Raw genomic sequence first — 17794 nt, forward strand, 5'->3', positions numbered from 1 at the left:
TGTCGGCACAATTCAACCTCTCAAAGGGAGAGCTCTTAAATTTTTTAACTCAAACATAACGACGGATGATGCACCGTCCCTTATCCTTTGCTCATTCCCTGTGAGAATATAATTTTGTATTTCGGTGCACGCGAATGGAGCATGAGGTTGCTTAAAAAATTTCGCGCGATATATACCGAATATATACGCCAGTAGAAATTGAACGATAGGATTGATGTTACCAAATAAATCTTTCATTCTAAATATATACACGCGTAAAGTTCATTTATATACATATTTACAATGAAACATTCCCTGGAATTCTATTACCATCATTCTATTAAATTGTTTAATAGACCTAACGCAGAGATAAACAACCGAGTTTGGTAAACGTTTATCGGAATTCAGATTAAGAATATCAAATTACCATAAATGATAAGCCAGCGTAACGCGAGTTGCGTTTATAGTATATAAAAAAAAAAAAAGAGGCTACTTTTTTTCCTGTCTCAGTTTGCGTCACTTTTCAAGTTCTTTATCGCGAAATACCATAGCTTGGAGATCAATATCGTGCACTAGAGCTTTTAAAAGCATGGAAGATAAAGAGCACAGCGTTAACCCGATAATATCACGGCGGAATTATTGAAAGTGATTCGCGTGCATTTCTTTTGCAACGATTATTCAACGATTCCTAAAATTTAAATTTTAACCATATATTATACGTTTGACCTATATAACTCTTGAAATGTCTGACTTAATTCGAAATAAGAACCGATAAGTATGCGCATACCTCTCGTTCCTTTAAATGTATTACAATAGTATTAGGTGTAGAAATTAATTCTGTTTCTAAGGTAAATGTATCATTTATTTATAAAGAAAAACCGTGCAACTTTCAAGTTAATTGGAAAACTAAATGTTGAAACAATCCACGTGTAAATAAAGCCACAGAATTCATTTCTACCCGGTGTATGGTAAGAAACATGTACGCGTGTAAAATTAATTAGTTTAACGGAGAAAAATAGTAATGGAGCGTCCAGGGAATAAAAGTAAAATTCCAAATTGCTCCGGAATGCATCAGACATGTGAGCACGAATCAAGACACACTTCAAAGCAACCGAGCACCAAATCCCTTTAGTCAGTCCATTAATTTAACCTGACACATGTAAGAAGCATGTATATCGTTTTTATTCTACGATGACCTCAGGAACCCTCCCTGCCCTCTCTCTCTCTCGACTCAGTCCCACAGATATCATTGTAGATGCAAGTGAAACATTACGATACGTACTCTTCTGTGAGTGACCTACATTCAACGCCAACCACTGTACCGCCCAACGTGACGATTAAAAAATTCGTGCGACGGTTATCAAAATATTCCCGATCCATTGTACGGAGAAAATGCAATAAAAACAAAGACGTAGTAACCACATTTCGTATTTATTATTATTAAGGGGATTATTAAGGGGGGAATCTGGTCCAGCTAATGTATTTTTCTAATGCATCTAACTTCCAGATATAATGAATGTTTGTTATTGAAACTTTTTTTTTACATATAAAGGCACGTTAAAAGAAGAAAATTTAACAGTGTACATTTAATTTGAATGTATACATATGTATAGATGTAGTAGTCGCAAGAAAAGGATTCGGTCAAAACGGTGGAACGCATAGCTCATCAAATTTTTATCCGATTCACTTGATTCAACGCTTAAATTAAAGGTAATTAAGTTTATATGCTCACGAACCTCGGCTCTTAATGAATTATTATTATAGCATAAAGTTATTGCAAAGTAACGACCGACATGTATCGTTCGTTTTCATGTTTATGTCGTCATTTTTCCAATTATCAATTTTTTCTTGCAAATTAAGATTCATACGCATTTTACGTACCTACTAAAGAAACAAATTTTCTAATTTTTTCCTATCAGATGTTTTCCCAGGGCTCCACGTATCCCACAGTTTTCACCGAATTCTTTCCTTGCGACTACTATATCTACAGGGTGTCCCAGCTTTAGTGATACAGCACTCTAACTCCAAAACTATCGCTCGAATGCAAAATTTCAAATATGGAAGTTGCATGATAAAGTGGGGTTCATGTTCCAGCGAAAAGGAGTTTTTGTTAACTTTGTTATGTAACGAGATATGATGGTCAAGTTTCGTTCTTCAATTGGAACTATATATATTTTTTCTACCATGCGATAGTAGTTTCCAAGATAAATTCATTAACCTTTAATGTATTCACCCGCTTTTTATTAGTTTTGAAGATAGGCGGCTTCAAAGTTTGCTAATTTTCAAGGAAAAAACTCGGTTCGGCCCCGAGTGGTCCCATTGATGCGGTAAGCACCATGCGGTTCTTAAAATCGATACGGAGGAAAATGGGAAGAATCTCAAGCGAGACCCTCCGTATATCGATTTTAAGAACCGCATGGTGCTTACTGCATCAATGGAACCGCCGAGATTTTTCCTCGAAAATTAGCAAACTTTGAAGCGTTATAGCTTGAAAACTAATAAAAATCGGGTAAGTACATTAAAGCTTAATAAATTCGTCTTGAAAAGTACTATCGCATGGTATCAAACAAAATATATAGTTCCATTTGAAAAACGAAACTTGACCATCATATCTCGTTAAATAACAAAGTTAACAAAAATTCCATCTCGCTGAAACACGAGCCACACTTTACCATGCAATTTCCATATTCGAAATTTTGCATTCGAATGATAGTTTTGAAGTTAGAGCGCTGTATCACTAAGACTGGGACACCCTGTATATATGTATACATTCAAATTAAATCTACACTGTCAAATTTTCTTCTTTGAAAGGTCCTTTATATATATATATAAAAGTTTCAATAACAAAAATTAATTATATCTGGAAGTTATATGCATTAGAAAAATACATTAGCTGGACCAGACTCCCTTCTTAAGAGTCATTCGAATCACGAAAAATGCCCGAAACCGTAACATACCGTAGAAACAGACAATGGCGACTGACGAGAGCCCGAAGGAACCGAGTATAAAACTTTCGCCCGCGTAATTCCTCACTTAAGAGGTTAATTGTGCTAAGCAACTATAGTAACAGTTCCATTTACTTTACATCTTAACTCCCGCAGCGTGGAACACGTGCAAACTCTATAAATACCAGATGTGGGCAAAGTTTCGTTCGAACAATAGATGACGAGTAAAAGGTAATATCCGTTGGTAAATATTCGCGGCGGAATGTGGCCATTTTGACGACACGTGCGCCATCGACGCGTCGGTAAGAAAAATAAAAATAAAAAAGGACCATCGGTCGAAACGAGTAAACGCGTTCGTTCGATATAGGGATGTTCGATTCACCGGAAAGGAATCGATTCTTGAATCGGAATGAGAGAATCGATACCTCCTAAATATCTCGGATACTGAGGCCGAGCGACGGTTATATGTATAGGAAAAAGTTGTTCAAAAGATTGATTTCTACAACATATTTAAAAATCATCGAAATCGATGAGGATCTACCTGTTCTCTCTATAATTACCAAATCGAATACCAAAGAATCGATTGAAAAAATCGATTTTCTAAAGAATCGAATCGGAATCGAACATCCCTAGTTCGATAGAATGACAAACAAGGTCGAAGAGCAAAGGTGAAAATCGAGAGAGGGAGTACTCACCCTGCATTTTCAGCAGCAGCAATGGACATGTGCCTCCTCTCATCGAGGATGGCTGCGGAGTCAAAATGCCGGGGGAGATCCGTGGTAATGGTTTAAAGAGTCACAGACGAACGTTTTCTTGTCACACGATCTGCCACCACCACCACCACCACCACCACCCTTCACCATACCCTCGCACCGCTAACAACGCGCGATATTCACCACTCGACGACGAATGAAACGCACCACTGATGTATCACCACTCGACACTTCCTCAATCCGTCAATGCGCGGGAATATTCGAACCGACGATTTCGTGTACAACCGCGCGATTCGGGATTCGAGTTCCTCGATTCGCGAGTCCGGAAAACGAAACACGCGCGGGTAGAGATGGTAGGCAGGGAGGGAGGGAGAGAGGAAGAAAGTAAAATAAAAGGAAACACAAAAATAATATTTCGTACGAAGTCACCAAACGCGGAGATCAGCGAAGACGAATAGTTTCCTTTCCTCGAGCGACGCTCACACACTGAACGCGTGTTCTTAATCGCATTGTCCTAGCCGTACCCTTCCACTGTGTTTACCGACATTCGGTTCTGTCATTGAAATATTCACGACACTGTCGACCGGGATCACTGCCGCGAAAATATCCCCCAACCGAGTACACTTTTTTTCTTCTTCTCTCTCTCTCTCTCTATTTACTTTCTTGGCACTACGCGTAACTCTTCTTATCGACCGAGCACCGTCACCTTCATTTCCTTCTCACCATCGTCGAACATCGTGTTCACTTTTCGACGTTACTTTCTCACCCACTCGTTCACACTACTCGCGTCCGAGCCAAGACGTTCCCGTGTCGTCTCTTTTTCTCGAGCCGTACGCGTAATCTACCGGCGAAGAATAGAAACCTTAAGCGTCCCTGTCGTTTCCCTTTTTCTCGTTTAAGCCGTCGCTGTCACTGGCCGGGAACGATCGGTTTTCTATTCCCTTTCCAAACGCGGAGTCCCTTGTAAATATTCAGCGACAGGCAATTCTTCCGGAGTTACCAAGGAAAAGACGTCTTCCTCGCAAACGTCGAAGAATTATTATCTCCCTCGAGGATCGTTTCGTTGCGGTCCAACTCCGGAAGCTTGTTTCGTCCTCTTCGGCAAGCTTCCGTTTTGCGGGGTCTCGGGGAGAGCTTCGTAACCTTGTGAATCCTGACAATTAAAACGTTATTAGCGAACGATGTAACGAGCAACGAGTGAAAACGAAATATTACTTTTAAGGAGGCTCTACAGTTACGCTGTAAGTCAATATAGAGTTACTATTGGCGCTTGATTCACGTAGTAGTAGATCCGGCGTAGTATTTCAAATATTACAATTGTTCGCAATTTTATATCAAAATAAAAAACAAATTGTGTTAAGCATTGATTTTTAATCGTTATTATATCTATTATATTTATATTGTATCATAAAGTAATATAAATCAATTATTTTCAGACAAACTACAGTACTGTTTGTATTTGAACGCGCGTTTTCTAACCTCTCGTACAGCGTGTGCCCAGATCACTCACACTATGTCAATAGCAGAAGACAAAACGCATTATCCTAGTATTCTTTAATTTATTATTAAGGCGTCTGGCCACCCTGAGCGTTCGCCAGATGGGTACTAATTCTTAAAAAAAATTCATAAATGCGAAAATATAGAAACAAATATTTTTATGTTTCGACACATACTAAAGAACGGTTTCGCGAACACATGACAAATTTTTTGAGATAACAAAAAAAAAAAACGGCGGCGGTTCGAAAATTTTAGCGAAGGCCCTCGGCACGAAACGCGCGTGGGCTGTCCCATCATTATATACTTTAGGTTGCACGTGAAAAAGAAGAAAAAAAATATTAGATTGTTTCTGGAGTTTGTCGCAAGAGAGTAGCAATTGGATTTTTGCGATTACTTGATTAATTTTTTTTGCTAAGAATAGCATCCCTCTGGCGAGCGCTCAGGGTGGCCAGACGACTTAATGTGAATTTCCAACGAGAATAATGTAACACAAGCAATTTAAAGGAAACGCTACCGTAGGTACAATTATCCCCACATGTACGACTTTTCGATATTTTTACAATGCATCCGCGGATAACATAGTAAAGTGAGACCGATGAAATAAAATCATCATCTGTAAAATTCGCGCTCGTGAAAAATTAATACTATTCGATTTTTATTATGTTCGTCGTCCTCCTGTCGTTCTAATGCGACACTAACAATCCCAAAAAATACAGATATATAATGACCGCGTCCGAAACGAAACCGGGGGTATTTTTATCGATTCTTCGACGTATAGGTGTGACCAAGTTCAATATCGTGCGACAGCCGAATGTCCCGTTTCACGGAGTTATCGTCATCTATTTTTACCGTTCCAGATAATAAGCGGATTATATACTTAATGGAGTTAATTCGAAAATCTTTTACAAGCGGGAAATATTGGTCGAGCCGAGGACCGTTTATTGCTGTATCATAATCTCGCGCATCACATGGCGTCGCACTTGACGCACTACTAATACAATGCTCCGTATACGCGCATGTCCACACCCCATTCTGCTTCCAAACATATGTAGAACGAGGCACGTTTAGGAAAAGTTGATCGATATCGTCGACGACGCTTAACCCTTTCATTCCCACTGTAACCATATGGCTAAGCATTTTGAATAATTTCACAAACTGTTACTGCCATCTATATCTTCGAATCAATGAATACGCATCCGTTTCCTTCGGTCTTGAAAAATTCGTTTCACTTTAAATGCCATTACGATACAGCGACAAGTGTTACTGTAACCGAAGCTTCGAAATCTATATAACTTCGTCGCGATAAGAACTATGCAATGCAAAATACGCGTACATATTTGCAGTGGAAACAACACGATAACGATTCTCAAACGTTTAAAATGTTCAATTATTTTCATCAATTTATTACTTGCCACTTGATACGAATATAAAAATATCCTATCTTTCGAGTCTTCGAGAATTTCAGAACGAAAGGGTTAAGCTGACAGCTCGAGATAAACACGCGAAAATATATTCGCGGGGAACAGTAGCGAAATATTCGCGCGATAAAGTTCTTTTACATAAAGATTAAGAATCATATTAATGCGTAAAAACGGTAAACATCGAAACAACGTTCTCGCTGTGTATCCATTTATCGTTCATCTCTGTCACTCGCGATTGTTACGTGTCACACGTGAACGAAAAATTCTATTAAACGATTGAAATACCCGTGATAAAGTACTCTTATTTTTCGTTATTATTCCTATCACCGACTTTGTTTCGCTTTCTCGTCTGCTATCGTCGCACGATGAAAAGAGAAACAAGTTTTCTACAGGCTTAACCTCTCGATACAATTATTCGAGTTAATTCTATGTAAAGACGTCACGGATAAAAAGAAAAGAAAATAAATATATCAAAGAAATCATTCACTCGATTGCTTCTCCCATCTTTTACCGCCTAATTTTTCTATCGTCTCCTTCGACCTCGATCTTTAAGGTTATGAAACCACGAATAATCGAATCGAATACATCTTTCGCCACGAGTAGCCGTACTCGTGCGCGTTCGAACGAAACGTTCAAGGATCCGTCGATAGTCTCGTAGAAGGAACGATGTAACCGTCGGTTAATTCGATGTTAACCCTTAGCAATGGTTCTCGATAACACGAAGAGGAAACGTTTCATCTCGCTTCGAATAGAAAGCTTGTCGCGTAGCGCGACCGAAAGCGCGAGCAAGTATGCGCGCGCGCGACCGCCAGACACGGCGCGTACAGCGAAGCGCGACGAACTTGACTCTCAAAGCAGTGGACCGTCCGACAAGTTAATAAAAACGGAACGCGGAGACCCCACTTTCTTATTATTGCACGAAACAACGTACACCCGCAGCCATGTCACAGACACACGCGCAATCCCGTGCTTACGATCAAAAAAAATTCACACGTAACAGTAGCGAGGAAAAATGTCGAACGATAAACACAAAATTATTACACTAACCGGTTCGATTGGGATAAAACTTGTCCATCCATCGGTGTCGGTCCATTCAAGGTCCTCCCTCGCCTCTTCGTTGAATTTCGCCGATTCTGTATCACGAGCCGCCCGAGAAGGATTTTATATTATTTATCATGGTCGCGTAAATCCCTCTTTCTTTCCATTCGGAAAGTTCACGACGGCAGGTTCTTGAGCTCAGCTTTCCGTAGAAAAACACAACGGGGCGCCACGAGATGTAGACACTTCTCTCTCTCGCTCTTTCTCCGTCTTCTTTATTCGATTTCACAGCTTTGTCTTGCACGTGTCGTGAAAACGTGAAATCCCTCGCAAGCACGGGCCACAAAAACAACGACGTTCGAGAAAAGTCGATCCGTCGTGTATCTCGGAACGTCCGGGGCACACACTGACTCGTCTTTTCCCGTGTAATACCTGGGCATGTAATGTTTTATAAAGCGAAAGGCTCGCAAGCGCGTACCAGACGTGTGCAAGTGTGAAATGTCCTCCGTGTATACGTCTCTTACGCCTCACTCCTTTTCTCTAACACCGTTCTCTCGATATCAAACATATATACGCTTCTGTATATATATATATATATATATATATTAACATGTATATATATACATATACATATATATGTATATCTCTTTCTTTCTTTCTTATCTTCACAGTTTCCGTTCTTTCTCCTCTATCTTTCGTGATCACGCTGTTTCCCTCTTCTTCGAGCTCTATCGGTTTCGCTCGTGTGCACGGCCCTATACGTGTTCGCACGTAGTATACTGCACGCAGCTACGCAGGCCGTCCGTGTATAGTATACACTGTATACGGACACGAGTGGCAGGCGCGCGCGCGCCAGTGTTTGCGTTCGTGTGTGCACTTGATTAGCCGTGTGACGTCAGGGCACGGTTACATCGCTCGCGATTGTCACTCAAATCGACGAGCAAAATCGCACCGGAATTCCAAAGCGGGAAAAGGTGGTCGAAGACACGCAGACGAAACCTCGGACCGCGAAACGACGGACGATCCCGTCGCGGAACGGCTAAAGGCGGCGGCGAGCCTTCGCGCAAACCACCCGCGGTATTCGTGAAACGACTGACTCCATGCAACGATTGCAGTCGTACAGAAGACGGGAGGTGTTCCGGTAGGTGGCAGCACCATTTATCGCGAGGGGGCTCCGGCGGCCGTACTGCGCTCCGCGTACCGCAACTCATCGAGTACCGTCGAATTTTCACGACGATTACCGAGCCTCGCCGAGAGGAAACGACCGGGCACGAACGATTCAATATCAAGTGCACGACCCCTCTCCGTTCCGACGGCCGACGGACGACGAGCACATGGAACGAGACGAATACAACGACGCACATCCATCGGCTTTATTTGTAAATTTATTCCTTTATCGCTTGATCGAATAACGCGTGCATTCCTTTCTTATCGGTATTCGTTTCTCTATTACGAAGAAAAAGTATCGTCCTATGTCGTAAAATGAAACTTCACGAAGCTTGATGCATATTACTTATTTAGTTCGATAACGGGCAAATTGTCAAGCTAATTTAAACGATGAGTATATGTAACAAAGAAGGATAACTAATACATTTATTAGTCGACGATTGTATTTTTCGACAACTTTTCTTCTTATTTGTATCGTAATTATCGAAAGAACGGTATCGAATATATCTTTACTCTTATTCGTCACATTAAGTTTTCAAGATATTTATCAGTGTACATACATTTACTTTGCGAATTTATTTTTCATAGCGTTCCCAACAATTTTTATACATAGGGGTCAGGAGAATTTATTAACATTAAAAATACATTTATGTATATTATTCACACTGATAGTTTCTTTAACTTTGCTAATATGCTCGAGTTTTTTTTTTTTTTTTTTTTTTTTGATTCTACGATTTTGTTTTTATACATTCACCTTCTTGTGGTAAATAAACTGTATGGTTTATTGATTGTCCTTGATTTATCATTCTGTATTTATGTATTCGGATAAAAATGGTAAGATGTTAGGACAGTTTTCCTTTGCCAATTGTTCTGCACTTTGTTGATTGTTACTCAACAATGTTAAGTTTGTGCATGGTATCAAAAGTTTGCAAACAGACTCCGAACGAGCTATAAATGCTCTATGTAAAGCAGTGTAACCATCTACATCTTTTAAATTAGAGTCTGCGCCGGATTTCAATAAAAGTTGAACAATGTTAACGTGACCTTGCATTGCTGCTCTATGCAGAGCAGTAGCGTGCCCACAATGAGTCCGTGCATTAACTTTCGCATCGTTCTCCAACAATATTTTGCACATTTCGTAATGTCCGTTTCGAGATGCGTAATGTAAAGCTGTATATCCCGCGGAATCTTCGACATTGGCTGAAATACCTTTCTTCAGCAAGGTTTTCACACGGTCCAAATCGTTATATTGCGCTAAAAATTACATAATTTCAGAACAAGTCCTCTACAACATGTTTACAAGAGTCAATAACATCAGTTACACTTTAATTGTTTACCTGCATACCATATACCACGTTCAAACTCCATTTCTACGAGAGATTGACGAATACCGAGGTCGTTACCCGAACTGCAGCATACATTCTGATCATTATGTCCATGACTGTGTTCCATGTTTATCGTGTGCGTAGTCACGAGTATCTGAATAAATCTCACCTGCCTAACATTTCACCAAAAAAGTAGAGGTTACACTTAACCTTTTTAAAAGAAATATAAACTCGAGCCACGAAGAAAGTGTTAGAAAATATTCTTAGATTATGGTACGTCGTTATATTCTTTAATTAATCAACATTCATTGTCAATATGCAAAATATGCAAAAATTGTCTACACCGTTGTGTACACAATTTTATAATTCGTAAGAATATTGAAAATGCCTATGAAAATAAGGCCGTTACAGAAAATCGGCCTTTATACAATAATATTATTTTTCAATTACTTTGTATATAAGTAGAGCACTTTAATTAATTGCTACAAGTTGTTTCACATCGACAAGCGTAATGCTGCGCTAACAATTACTGCCTTATTGATTAATATATTAATCCAATAAATGCTAGTCGCAATAAAAATTCTTTTATCATACTACATAATATTAACAATAGTTTTGATTCCGTATATTTCATATCAATATAAGGATTACAAATATATACTCAAAAAACAATAATACGAAACGGTATGATTCGATCGTAAAAATAGCTGGGTATAAAATGCCTTAAAATTGTTTAAACACAAGGCAGATTAATATATTGCACTATGTTTTCGCGAATCTTGATTCTGTGTAAATTAAAAGAGATTAAATAAAATTTAAAATTATTATTTTTGTTATATGTGCAAATAACGTTACATAATTCTACTCGCGTATCTATCCGTTCGATAATTGCTTTTCATGCCACTTTACATGTCGGATAAATGAACGGCCGTAACAAAATACTTTAATCGGAGGAAATGTAGAAAATGTCATAAATTGTACCCGTACAGTCTTATCATTGTCGTAATTTTGTTATTAATTGTTATCGAAGTAGAAAACAATCTATGGACTCGATTATTGTAATTTAAGTATAAAACAATACAAAATAACTGCAATTTACTGTCAACTACATTTTTACGAATTTACGAAAATCGGTAAAAATCATTCTTGTACGTCTATTTATATAAATTCATCCTATAAAAGGCACATATCCCTAAAGGAAGTTTGAAAAGTATCGATCGAAATACAATAACAAAAATGAACACACTAATTCGCATATCCGTGTGTTCTGTGTATGCATTTTTGGTAAATAATTTAATACTTCGTTAATAATGGACAACTGCACCTGCATAATTTAAATATGCATGTACATATCTGTCTGTCAAATTTTAATACTGAGAACAATTGTTGATCTTATAGCTCTCTTTGCAGAGTCCAGAGTATCTCGGCCTCTCCTGTACTACAGATAACTCGATATCCTAACTCTGCCAGGGCATTAATGATGCAAAAAGGTGGTCCTGAAATAAATTTCGTGTCATAAATTAAGAGATTTCAATTAATATTCATATGTACAAAGACTTTGATTTGAAACATATCGAGCTTCTTAAGTCACGTAAATTTTTACACGAAGAAAATGTAGCAATTAAACTACATTAACTTTTTAAACAAAATGTATATAAAAATGGTTGATGTTAACCTTTGATCATAACGCCGTTGACCACATCTGTACCAGAGTTTGGAAAGCGCTTGGAGAGAGCCAAAATTTCGTCCGAATTTAAGCCGAAGACAACACAATCACTCGCAAAAGGGGATGCTTTTACGCCGACGTAATAGTAATTCTCGTCGCTCATTACGGTGGTTAATTTTGCGGCTGTAGCATTCCCTGATTGCGACATTGTTGAACTGAAAGGGTTGTTAGACTTCGTTGTCTTTTACTGTTAAAAGAAAAATATTATGTCTATGGTATTATTGCAAAAACATCTAACCTAATCTCATACCGTCGGATATCATTTTTCTCGTGTCACCCTTGTGTAAACAGAATCTTGCGTTCTATTTTTTAATCTCTTATTTTATGTACTTTAACTAATGAAAAAAATTAATGTTCTTGATAGACATTATTACTCGAATATATACTTATTTATAAGTTACAAAAGAGGAAAGAAGTCAACATAATATGTGCATTGTTCGTTACTTTTAATGACATCAAAAATTTATTTATCTAAAATACTACTTCAACAACATTACTCAAGAAATACACAGTATAAATGAAAACTAGTTTTTCAAATACATAAAGATTAATCGAGATGTATATGGATTTTTATCATTTGTATAAAACTGTTTTAATATTAGCTTCATTTACAAATTGGATTATACATACTAAAATATAAAAAATAAATTTAAATTTATTATACTATAAAATACAAACAACAAATTTGAATGTTTATAAAAGCACATTAGTACATTCTTCTTTTATTCGCATGGTTCAGTGCAGTTAAAAGATATTTTCCAATTGTTAAATGAAAACTTTCGATAAAAAATTATTTATAAACATAAGTCATATTCTTTACACAGCATATAATATATTTTTATATATTCTGTTGCTATCTTTTTGTGCATTTTGTTTGAATAGGAATGGTTTCATCTTCTATAAAAATCTGTTTCTATACTTCAGAGATGCGATAATATTGTTCATTATCAGTAGATATAAGTCATTATTTACAATTGGTTACACCACATGTGAAATTGTCCTTGTTCTATTATGTTCAATGGCTTGTTTTTCTCGTTCTTCTTTAAGTTGCATCATACGGGTTTCATGTGCCCAACGAACTTCAGTTTGAATTTTATCTCTTTCATACTCCCATTGGAACCTTTCTAATTCCAATGTTTTACGTCGTAATTCCAATTCTGCAGCTCTTCTTAAGGCACGTCTTTCTAATAACTGCTCCTGGTATATTTTGCTTTGCAAAGGTGAACAATCGGATGCATGCATGGAAGAAATTGGCCATTGAGATATTCTTCTAGGATTATACGATTTCCTCTGATGAACCAAACCTGTCCTTTCCTCAGGTCCAGCTATATGACATATTCAAAAATTCCTTAAACATTTGTATTAAATAACTCTCTGAGATCTAATTGTATTATGTAATCCATCTAAATGTAACCTAAAACTAAGTTTATAACTTAGAACTTTGGTAAGAGAAGATCTTTTCATATTACCAGGTACAACAGATCCAGTATCATTCTGATTTGTTTCCCAATTCCTATTGACTGAACTTGTATCCGTATCATTGTTTTCGACTGTGCTATTTCGATTTGCCCAAGTTTGCTCTGTATTTTGTATCACCAGATCCATATTTTGTTGTACTATATTAGATGCTTCATTCGAATAAGACTGATTTCTATAATTCCAATCATCCAAATCATCCAATTCATTATCAGTTATACTGTGATCTACAGATGATTCCTGCTTTGGCCAACCATTGTTTATTTTATTATCAAGATTGTTAGCTTTATGTTTCTTGTTATGAGCTACTTGTATGAATTGTTGTTTGATATCTTCTGGGCACTTTGGACACCTTTCCATATGTCGTTCCATTCGAGTAGCATTCTGAATATACGACTGATTGCAAAATTTACAAAATGCAATCACCTGAGAACCAGCCATCTTCTTATCGTAATAATTCCACACAATTCCACGTTTTTTTACCATGATTTACTTGCAATATTTCACACTATGCACTTCTTATATTTTGTTATTTTTTCAGTTGGCATACAAATATTATTTAATATAATAAAAAGTAAATGTCCCTTTTTTTATTGTAAATATTACATTATATATTGTTCTTATACGGAATCAAAACTAAAATACATTCTACTAGTATACAATACAATAAACACGAAACTTGAGAAGTACCAAAATTTTAATACAATATAATTTTGCACTATGATCATAGATACATTAAAAGCACAGCATAAAACATGTAATTCAAATTTTAGTAACTTATAAATCACCGTAAGATGAACTTTCAAATGTATTCTTTTTAAATTATTTCTCAAGGTCACTTTTATAACTTCAATTTAACAAGTTTACTCTCCGAAAAAAGAGAGCAATAATCGTACAATTAAACATTTCACGTTTCTAATCAAGATTAATAGAAATTAATAATGTGGAGAGAATCTGGTGGTACTGATTTACGCAATAACAAAAGCTTTATGCGTACATCACATTAAATAATACACGGTATACGTCACTATCAGATAAAACAATCGTTATTTAATACGAAGCATTTGATCTGTCATATCTGGCATCAAATTAAAATGTCAGTTACCACCACACATAACCTGTATAAAAACATACTCGTGTTTCTTGGCATTCCTACGAGAATAATGTGCTGCCAACGAACACTAAACAAGTCTCTTATAGTTCGTTATATTTTATAAGATATATTAAAATCTCGTATAAATTGGTAAATCTCAATGATCGTACAAAAAACACCTGTTCAAAGATACGAAAGTTACACTATAACCGTATCATACGAAACATTAACGTTAGAACTTTAATCAACGTTCTACAAGTAGAGAACTCTAACAGAAAAGTACGAAAACGAATAAACAAGTCGGTAAAAAAAGAATATCAGATTGTAATTTGATTACGATATGTATTCAATATCATTTACGTTTTAAAAAAATAAAAAAAAAAAAAAATTATTGTAATGCTTAATCTTTTACACACACATACACACATGGATATTTGATAACATTCTTTCCTCTTGTTTTTAACTTAAATAGTACCACATCATGTGGTTACTTCGTCAAATTTATAAAATTCTAATTTTCAGGTAAAAAAATAAATATAATAAACCCATTCATCTTTTACACAAGGAAAACCACATATACTATTTATTCGATGTATAACGAATTCGATCGTACAATCGAAACGATAATAATCAATAGTACATCATACCTGCCTTAATAACAGGTTCGGGTTCAGGCTCGGTAAAATCTTTTCTCATAGTCCACATGTATTCATTATAGTCTTGTTTAACACTGGTACTCGAGGATGCGACGACTTTATAACCAAGAACCTCTAAAGCTGTTAATATCACACAAGGATGTTGCAAGTATACTATTGTCGAGTCATCGCAATATCCCCCAGAAGCAAAACGAGTCAGTTGTTCTATGTCTGATGCTACAACACAATTATTTTAAATCATTCGTTTTCAACGATTCGATTCTTACGTACACCATATATATTGAAACCGACGAAAGTCAAAGAAGGCTTCAATGTTTCGAACGAAAAATTCCGTACTCGATTTCGAATCATGATCTACGTGATTCACTTTATCTCTTTATCGTATCAGATCGTATGTTTATAAAAAAAAAAAGAAAACTATAAATCACTGATAACACACGCGTAATATCGTGATTCATACAGAAATTCGATTTTAAAATAAATCGTTGATAGAACGAACGCAATTTGTCATAACCAATCACCATTTTTATTTAACGACAAATTATATTTAATATTTGATAGTTTTTAGACGAGGAATTGGAAAACAATAATTCGAAAATATTCGAAAAAATTATAAGTAATAGAAACAGTATGAATGAATGAAAATGATTCTTGCGTTATATTTCTGAAAACAAATTTCTTTTTGCAAAGGAATATCTTTTTAACCTCTTTTTCATATAATGGGTTTACGAAATTTATATGTAAGATATACTATCAAATTATTTTACAGTAAAGCAGGAAGCATGATTAAATTTTGTTCACTGATAATACATCTTGCTGTATTGAATTACTTATTGTTACATATTAAATGTTCTAGTTATAACTTTACTTCCAACTTGATTTAATGTACTGTGCTGCGCATGTAGTACCAAATTTCTGAATCCATTATAATATTAATGAACAAAAATGAATGATGGTAAAAAGCTCGAACTTCTAAAAAGCACTATACCTTTAAGACCTGATACTAAAACCCTCCATGGATATCTATGACCATATGATGCAAGATTACCACGTACCAAAATGTATGGCATCTGTAATAGTGTTCTACAACAAATTTTGTTATATACTTATTTGAAATATGTTTACATGCAAAGATTTAATCTTGTTTACATTGTAGATATTATTAAGGTGTTAAGCAGCATATACAAGAGTTCAACTTAGAATCTTAAATATTGAAACACACAATATTTTGCATCGACAAATGAAAGAAGTTTCATTTTGTGAAAACGTCTAATATTACAAATAGAACAACTATGAAACGTTTTTCATCAAAGTAAAATCATGCTCTATATGTTTTGATAGATAAAAAGTAACTTGTAACTTATTTATGCTTAAACAAATATAAGAATAATCGAAAAGTTTTCTAGAATTATTTGATTCTCGTATAAATCGAAAATATCCATTGGTTTCTTGTTTTAGAATTAATTGATGTCATTAACCTTAATTAAATAATGTATTAACTTACCTGATAACCAACCAAAATTACCTTAACCAAAAATTTTGTTGTGATTTAACAGTGATTATGAAGAGTGATTGAGAAAACAAACTATTACATCGAGCACTGTCGAGGATTTTCAATCTAAAAGAAGTCTTGTACGTAATTATTTCAAAGTTAAATCTCAATCGCAAAAGAATAGGTGTACGATGCAGCACATACAAAAATTACGAAAGTGCGCATACCCTAAACTATAATCTCTGGTTAACGTTTATAAATTTTGATAATATTAAACAACATGTGTCTGTAATCTTTTTCAATTAAAATTACATGCAATAGTTGTTGTTTAATTGCATTAAAACTTTACAGTGATTGGTTAATTTGGTGCACACAAACAGAATTCACCAATAATCTCATTGGTTAAACGAACACTGATTTAATATCTCATTTTTCTTATAACTAACATAAAATAAAATAAACTAATAAGTCTAGAAAATAATAAAATGGTGAGCGTATGTGTGATTTTGCCAATTTATCATTTTTTTAAATATTTTATTTAATACTGTTTTTTTTTAGCATCAGTGGCGCCATCGGTGGCAAAACGCCCAAGTTTTTAGTGAAATTAGTTCCCAACTATTATTGCTAGATGGCCCCACTAACAAGAGCGACTACAATTACTGCTTCAGATAAATAAAAGCAGATAAATGTTTAAATACTGTATTAAAAGGATATACTGGAGTGACATCAAGCAAAGAATCATATTAATTATGCATTTGTGTGAAATAAAAATTCATTTATAAAAATGTGTCGATGGCGCCATCTAACAGAAACAGCGGGAACTTTTTTTAACTAGAAATTTGGGCATTTTGCCACCGATGGCGCCACTATCTAAAGAGATCGATAATTATTGCTGCAGATAAATGAAAGCAGATAAATGTTTAAAAACTGTATTAAAAGGATATACTGGAGTGTCATTAAGCAAAGAATCGTGTTAATTATGCATTTATGTGAAATAATAATTAATTAATAAAAATGTGTTGATGGCGCCATCTAACAAAAACAGCGGGAACTTTTTTAACAAGAAACTTGGGCGTTTTGCCACCGATGGCGCCACTAACTAAAAAGATCGATAATTATTGCTGTACTAAATAATATTACACAAAAATGATAAATTTACTACATTAACTAACATGTAGAAGTTGATTTCATTAAATTATCGATTGAATATTAAACTAATTGAAGGAACACACATAGACGATTAGTAGTAGATGCCGGTCAGCATGT

The 17794-nt window shown here is 35.6% G+C and overlaps 3 protein-coding genes across 17 annotated transcripts in view; all 3 read right to left on the bottom strand.

Annotated features, from left to right (window-relative positions):
• LOC128895685 (nuclear receptor coactivator 2) overlaps positions 1–8115 on the bottom strand; it is a 140627-nt gene extending 132512 nt beyond the window's left edge. For all 12 annotated transcript variants that reach the window (XM_054158503.1, XM_054158502.1, XM_054158488.1 and 9 more), the window contains exons 1-2: positions 7603–8115; positions 3620–4790 (exon numbers count right to left, since the gene is read on the bottom strand). In XM_054158503.1, the coding sequence (XP_054014478.1) occupies positions 3620–3648 (29 nt within the window). In that variant the 5' untranslated portion in view covers positions 3649–4790; positions 7603–8115. The remainder of the gene's footprint in view (positions 1–3619; positions 4791–7602) is intronic.
• A 155-nt stretch (positions 8116–8270) lies between these two features.
• LOC128895709 (ankyrin repeat domain-containing protein 39-like) lies at positions 8271–16456 on the bottom strand. 4 transcript variants are annotated; one of them, XM_054158547.1, is made up of 3 exons: positions 15028–16000; positions 10098–10258; positions 8271–10014 (listed from the first exon to the last, which is right to left on the bottom strand). In XM_054158547.1, the coding sequence occupies exons 2-3, from the start codon at positions 10210–10212 to the stop codon at positions 9563–9565; spliced, it is 567 nt and encodes a 188-aa protein (XP_054014522.1). In that variant the 5' UTR covers positions 10213–10258; positions 15028–16000; the 3' UTR covers positions 8271–9562. The 4 variants fall into 4 exon arrangements, with proteins under 4 accessions (XP_054014522.1, XP_054014525.1, XP_054014524.1 ...); XM_054158550.1 differs by lacking the exon at positions 8271–10014 and adding an exon at positions 16025–16456 and having other exon boundaries at positions 10115–10258; positions 15028–15252; XM_054158549.1 differs by lacking the exons at positions 8271–10014; positions 10098–10258 and adding exons at positions 11833–11998; positions 16025–16375 and having other exon boundaries at positions 15028–15252.
• On the bottom strand, positions 12496–15021 carry LOC128895705 (uncharacterized). The gene is made up of 2 exons (XM_054158537.1): positions 13281–15021; positions 12496–13136 (listed from the first exon to the last, which is right to left on the bottom strand). Exons 1-2 carry the CDS (start codon positions 13771–13773, stop codon positions 12790–12792), a joined length of 840 nt encoding a protein of 279 aa, XP_054014512.1. The 5' UTR covers positions 13774–15021; the 3' UTR covers positions 12496–12789.
• Positions 16457–17794: the final 1338 nt, after the last annotated feature.

Source organism: Hylaeus anthracinus, unplaced genomic scaffold, assembly GCF_026225885.1.
Source record: "Hylaeus anthracinus isolate JK02 unplaced genomic scaffold, UHH_iyHylAnth1.0_haploid 5, whole genome shotgun sequence".
In the NCBI taxonomy this organism is placed as follows: domain Eukaryota; kingdom Metazoa; phylum Arthropoda; class Insecta; order Hymenoptera; family Colletidae; genus Hylaeus; species Hylaeus anthracinus.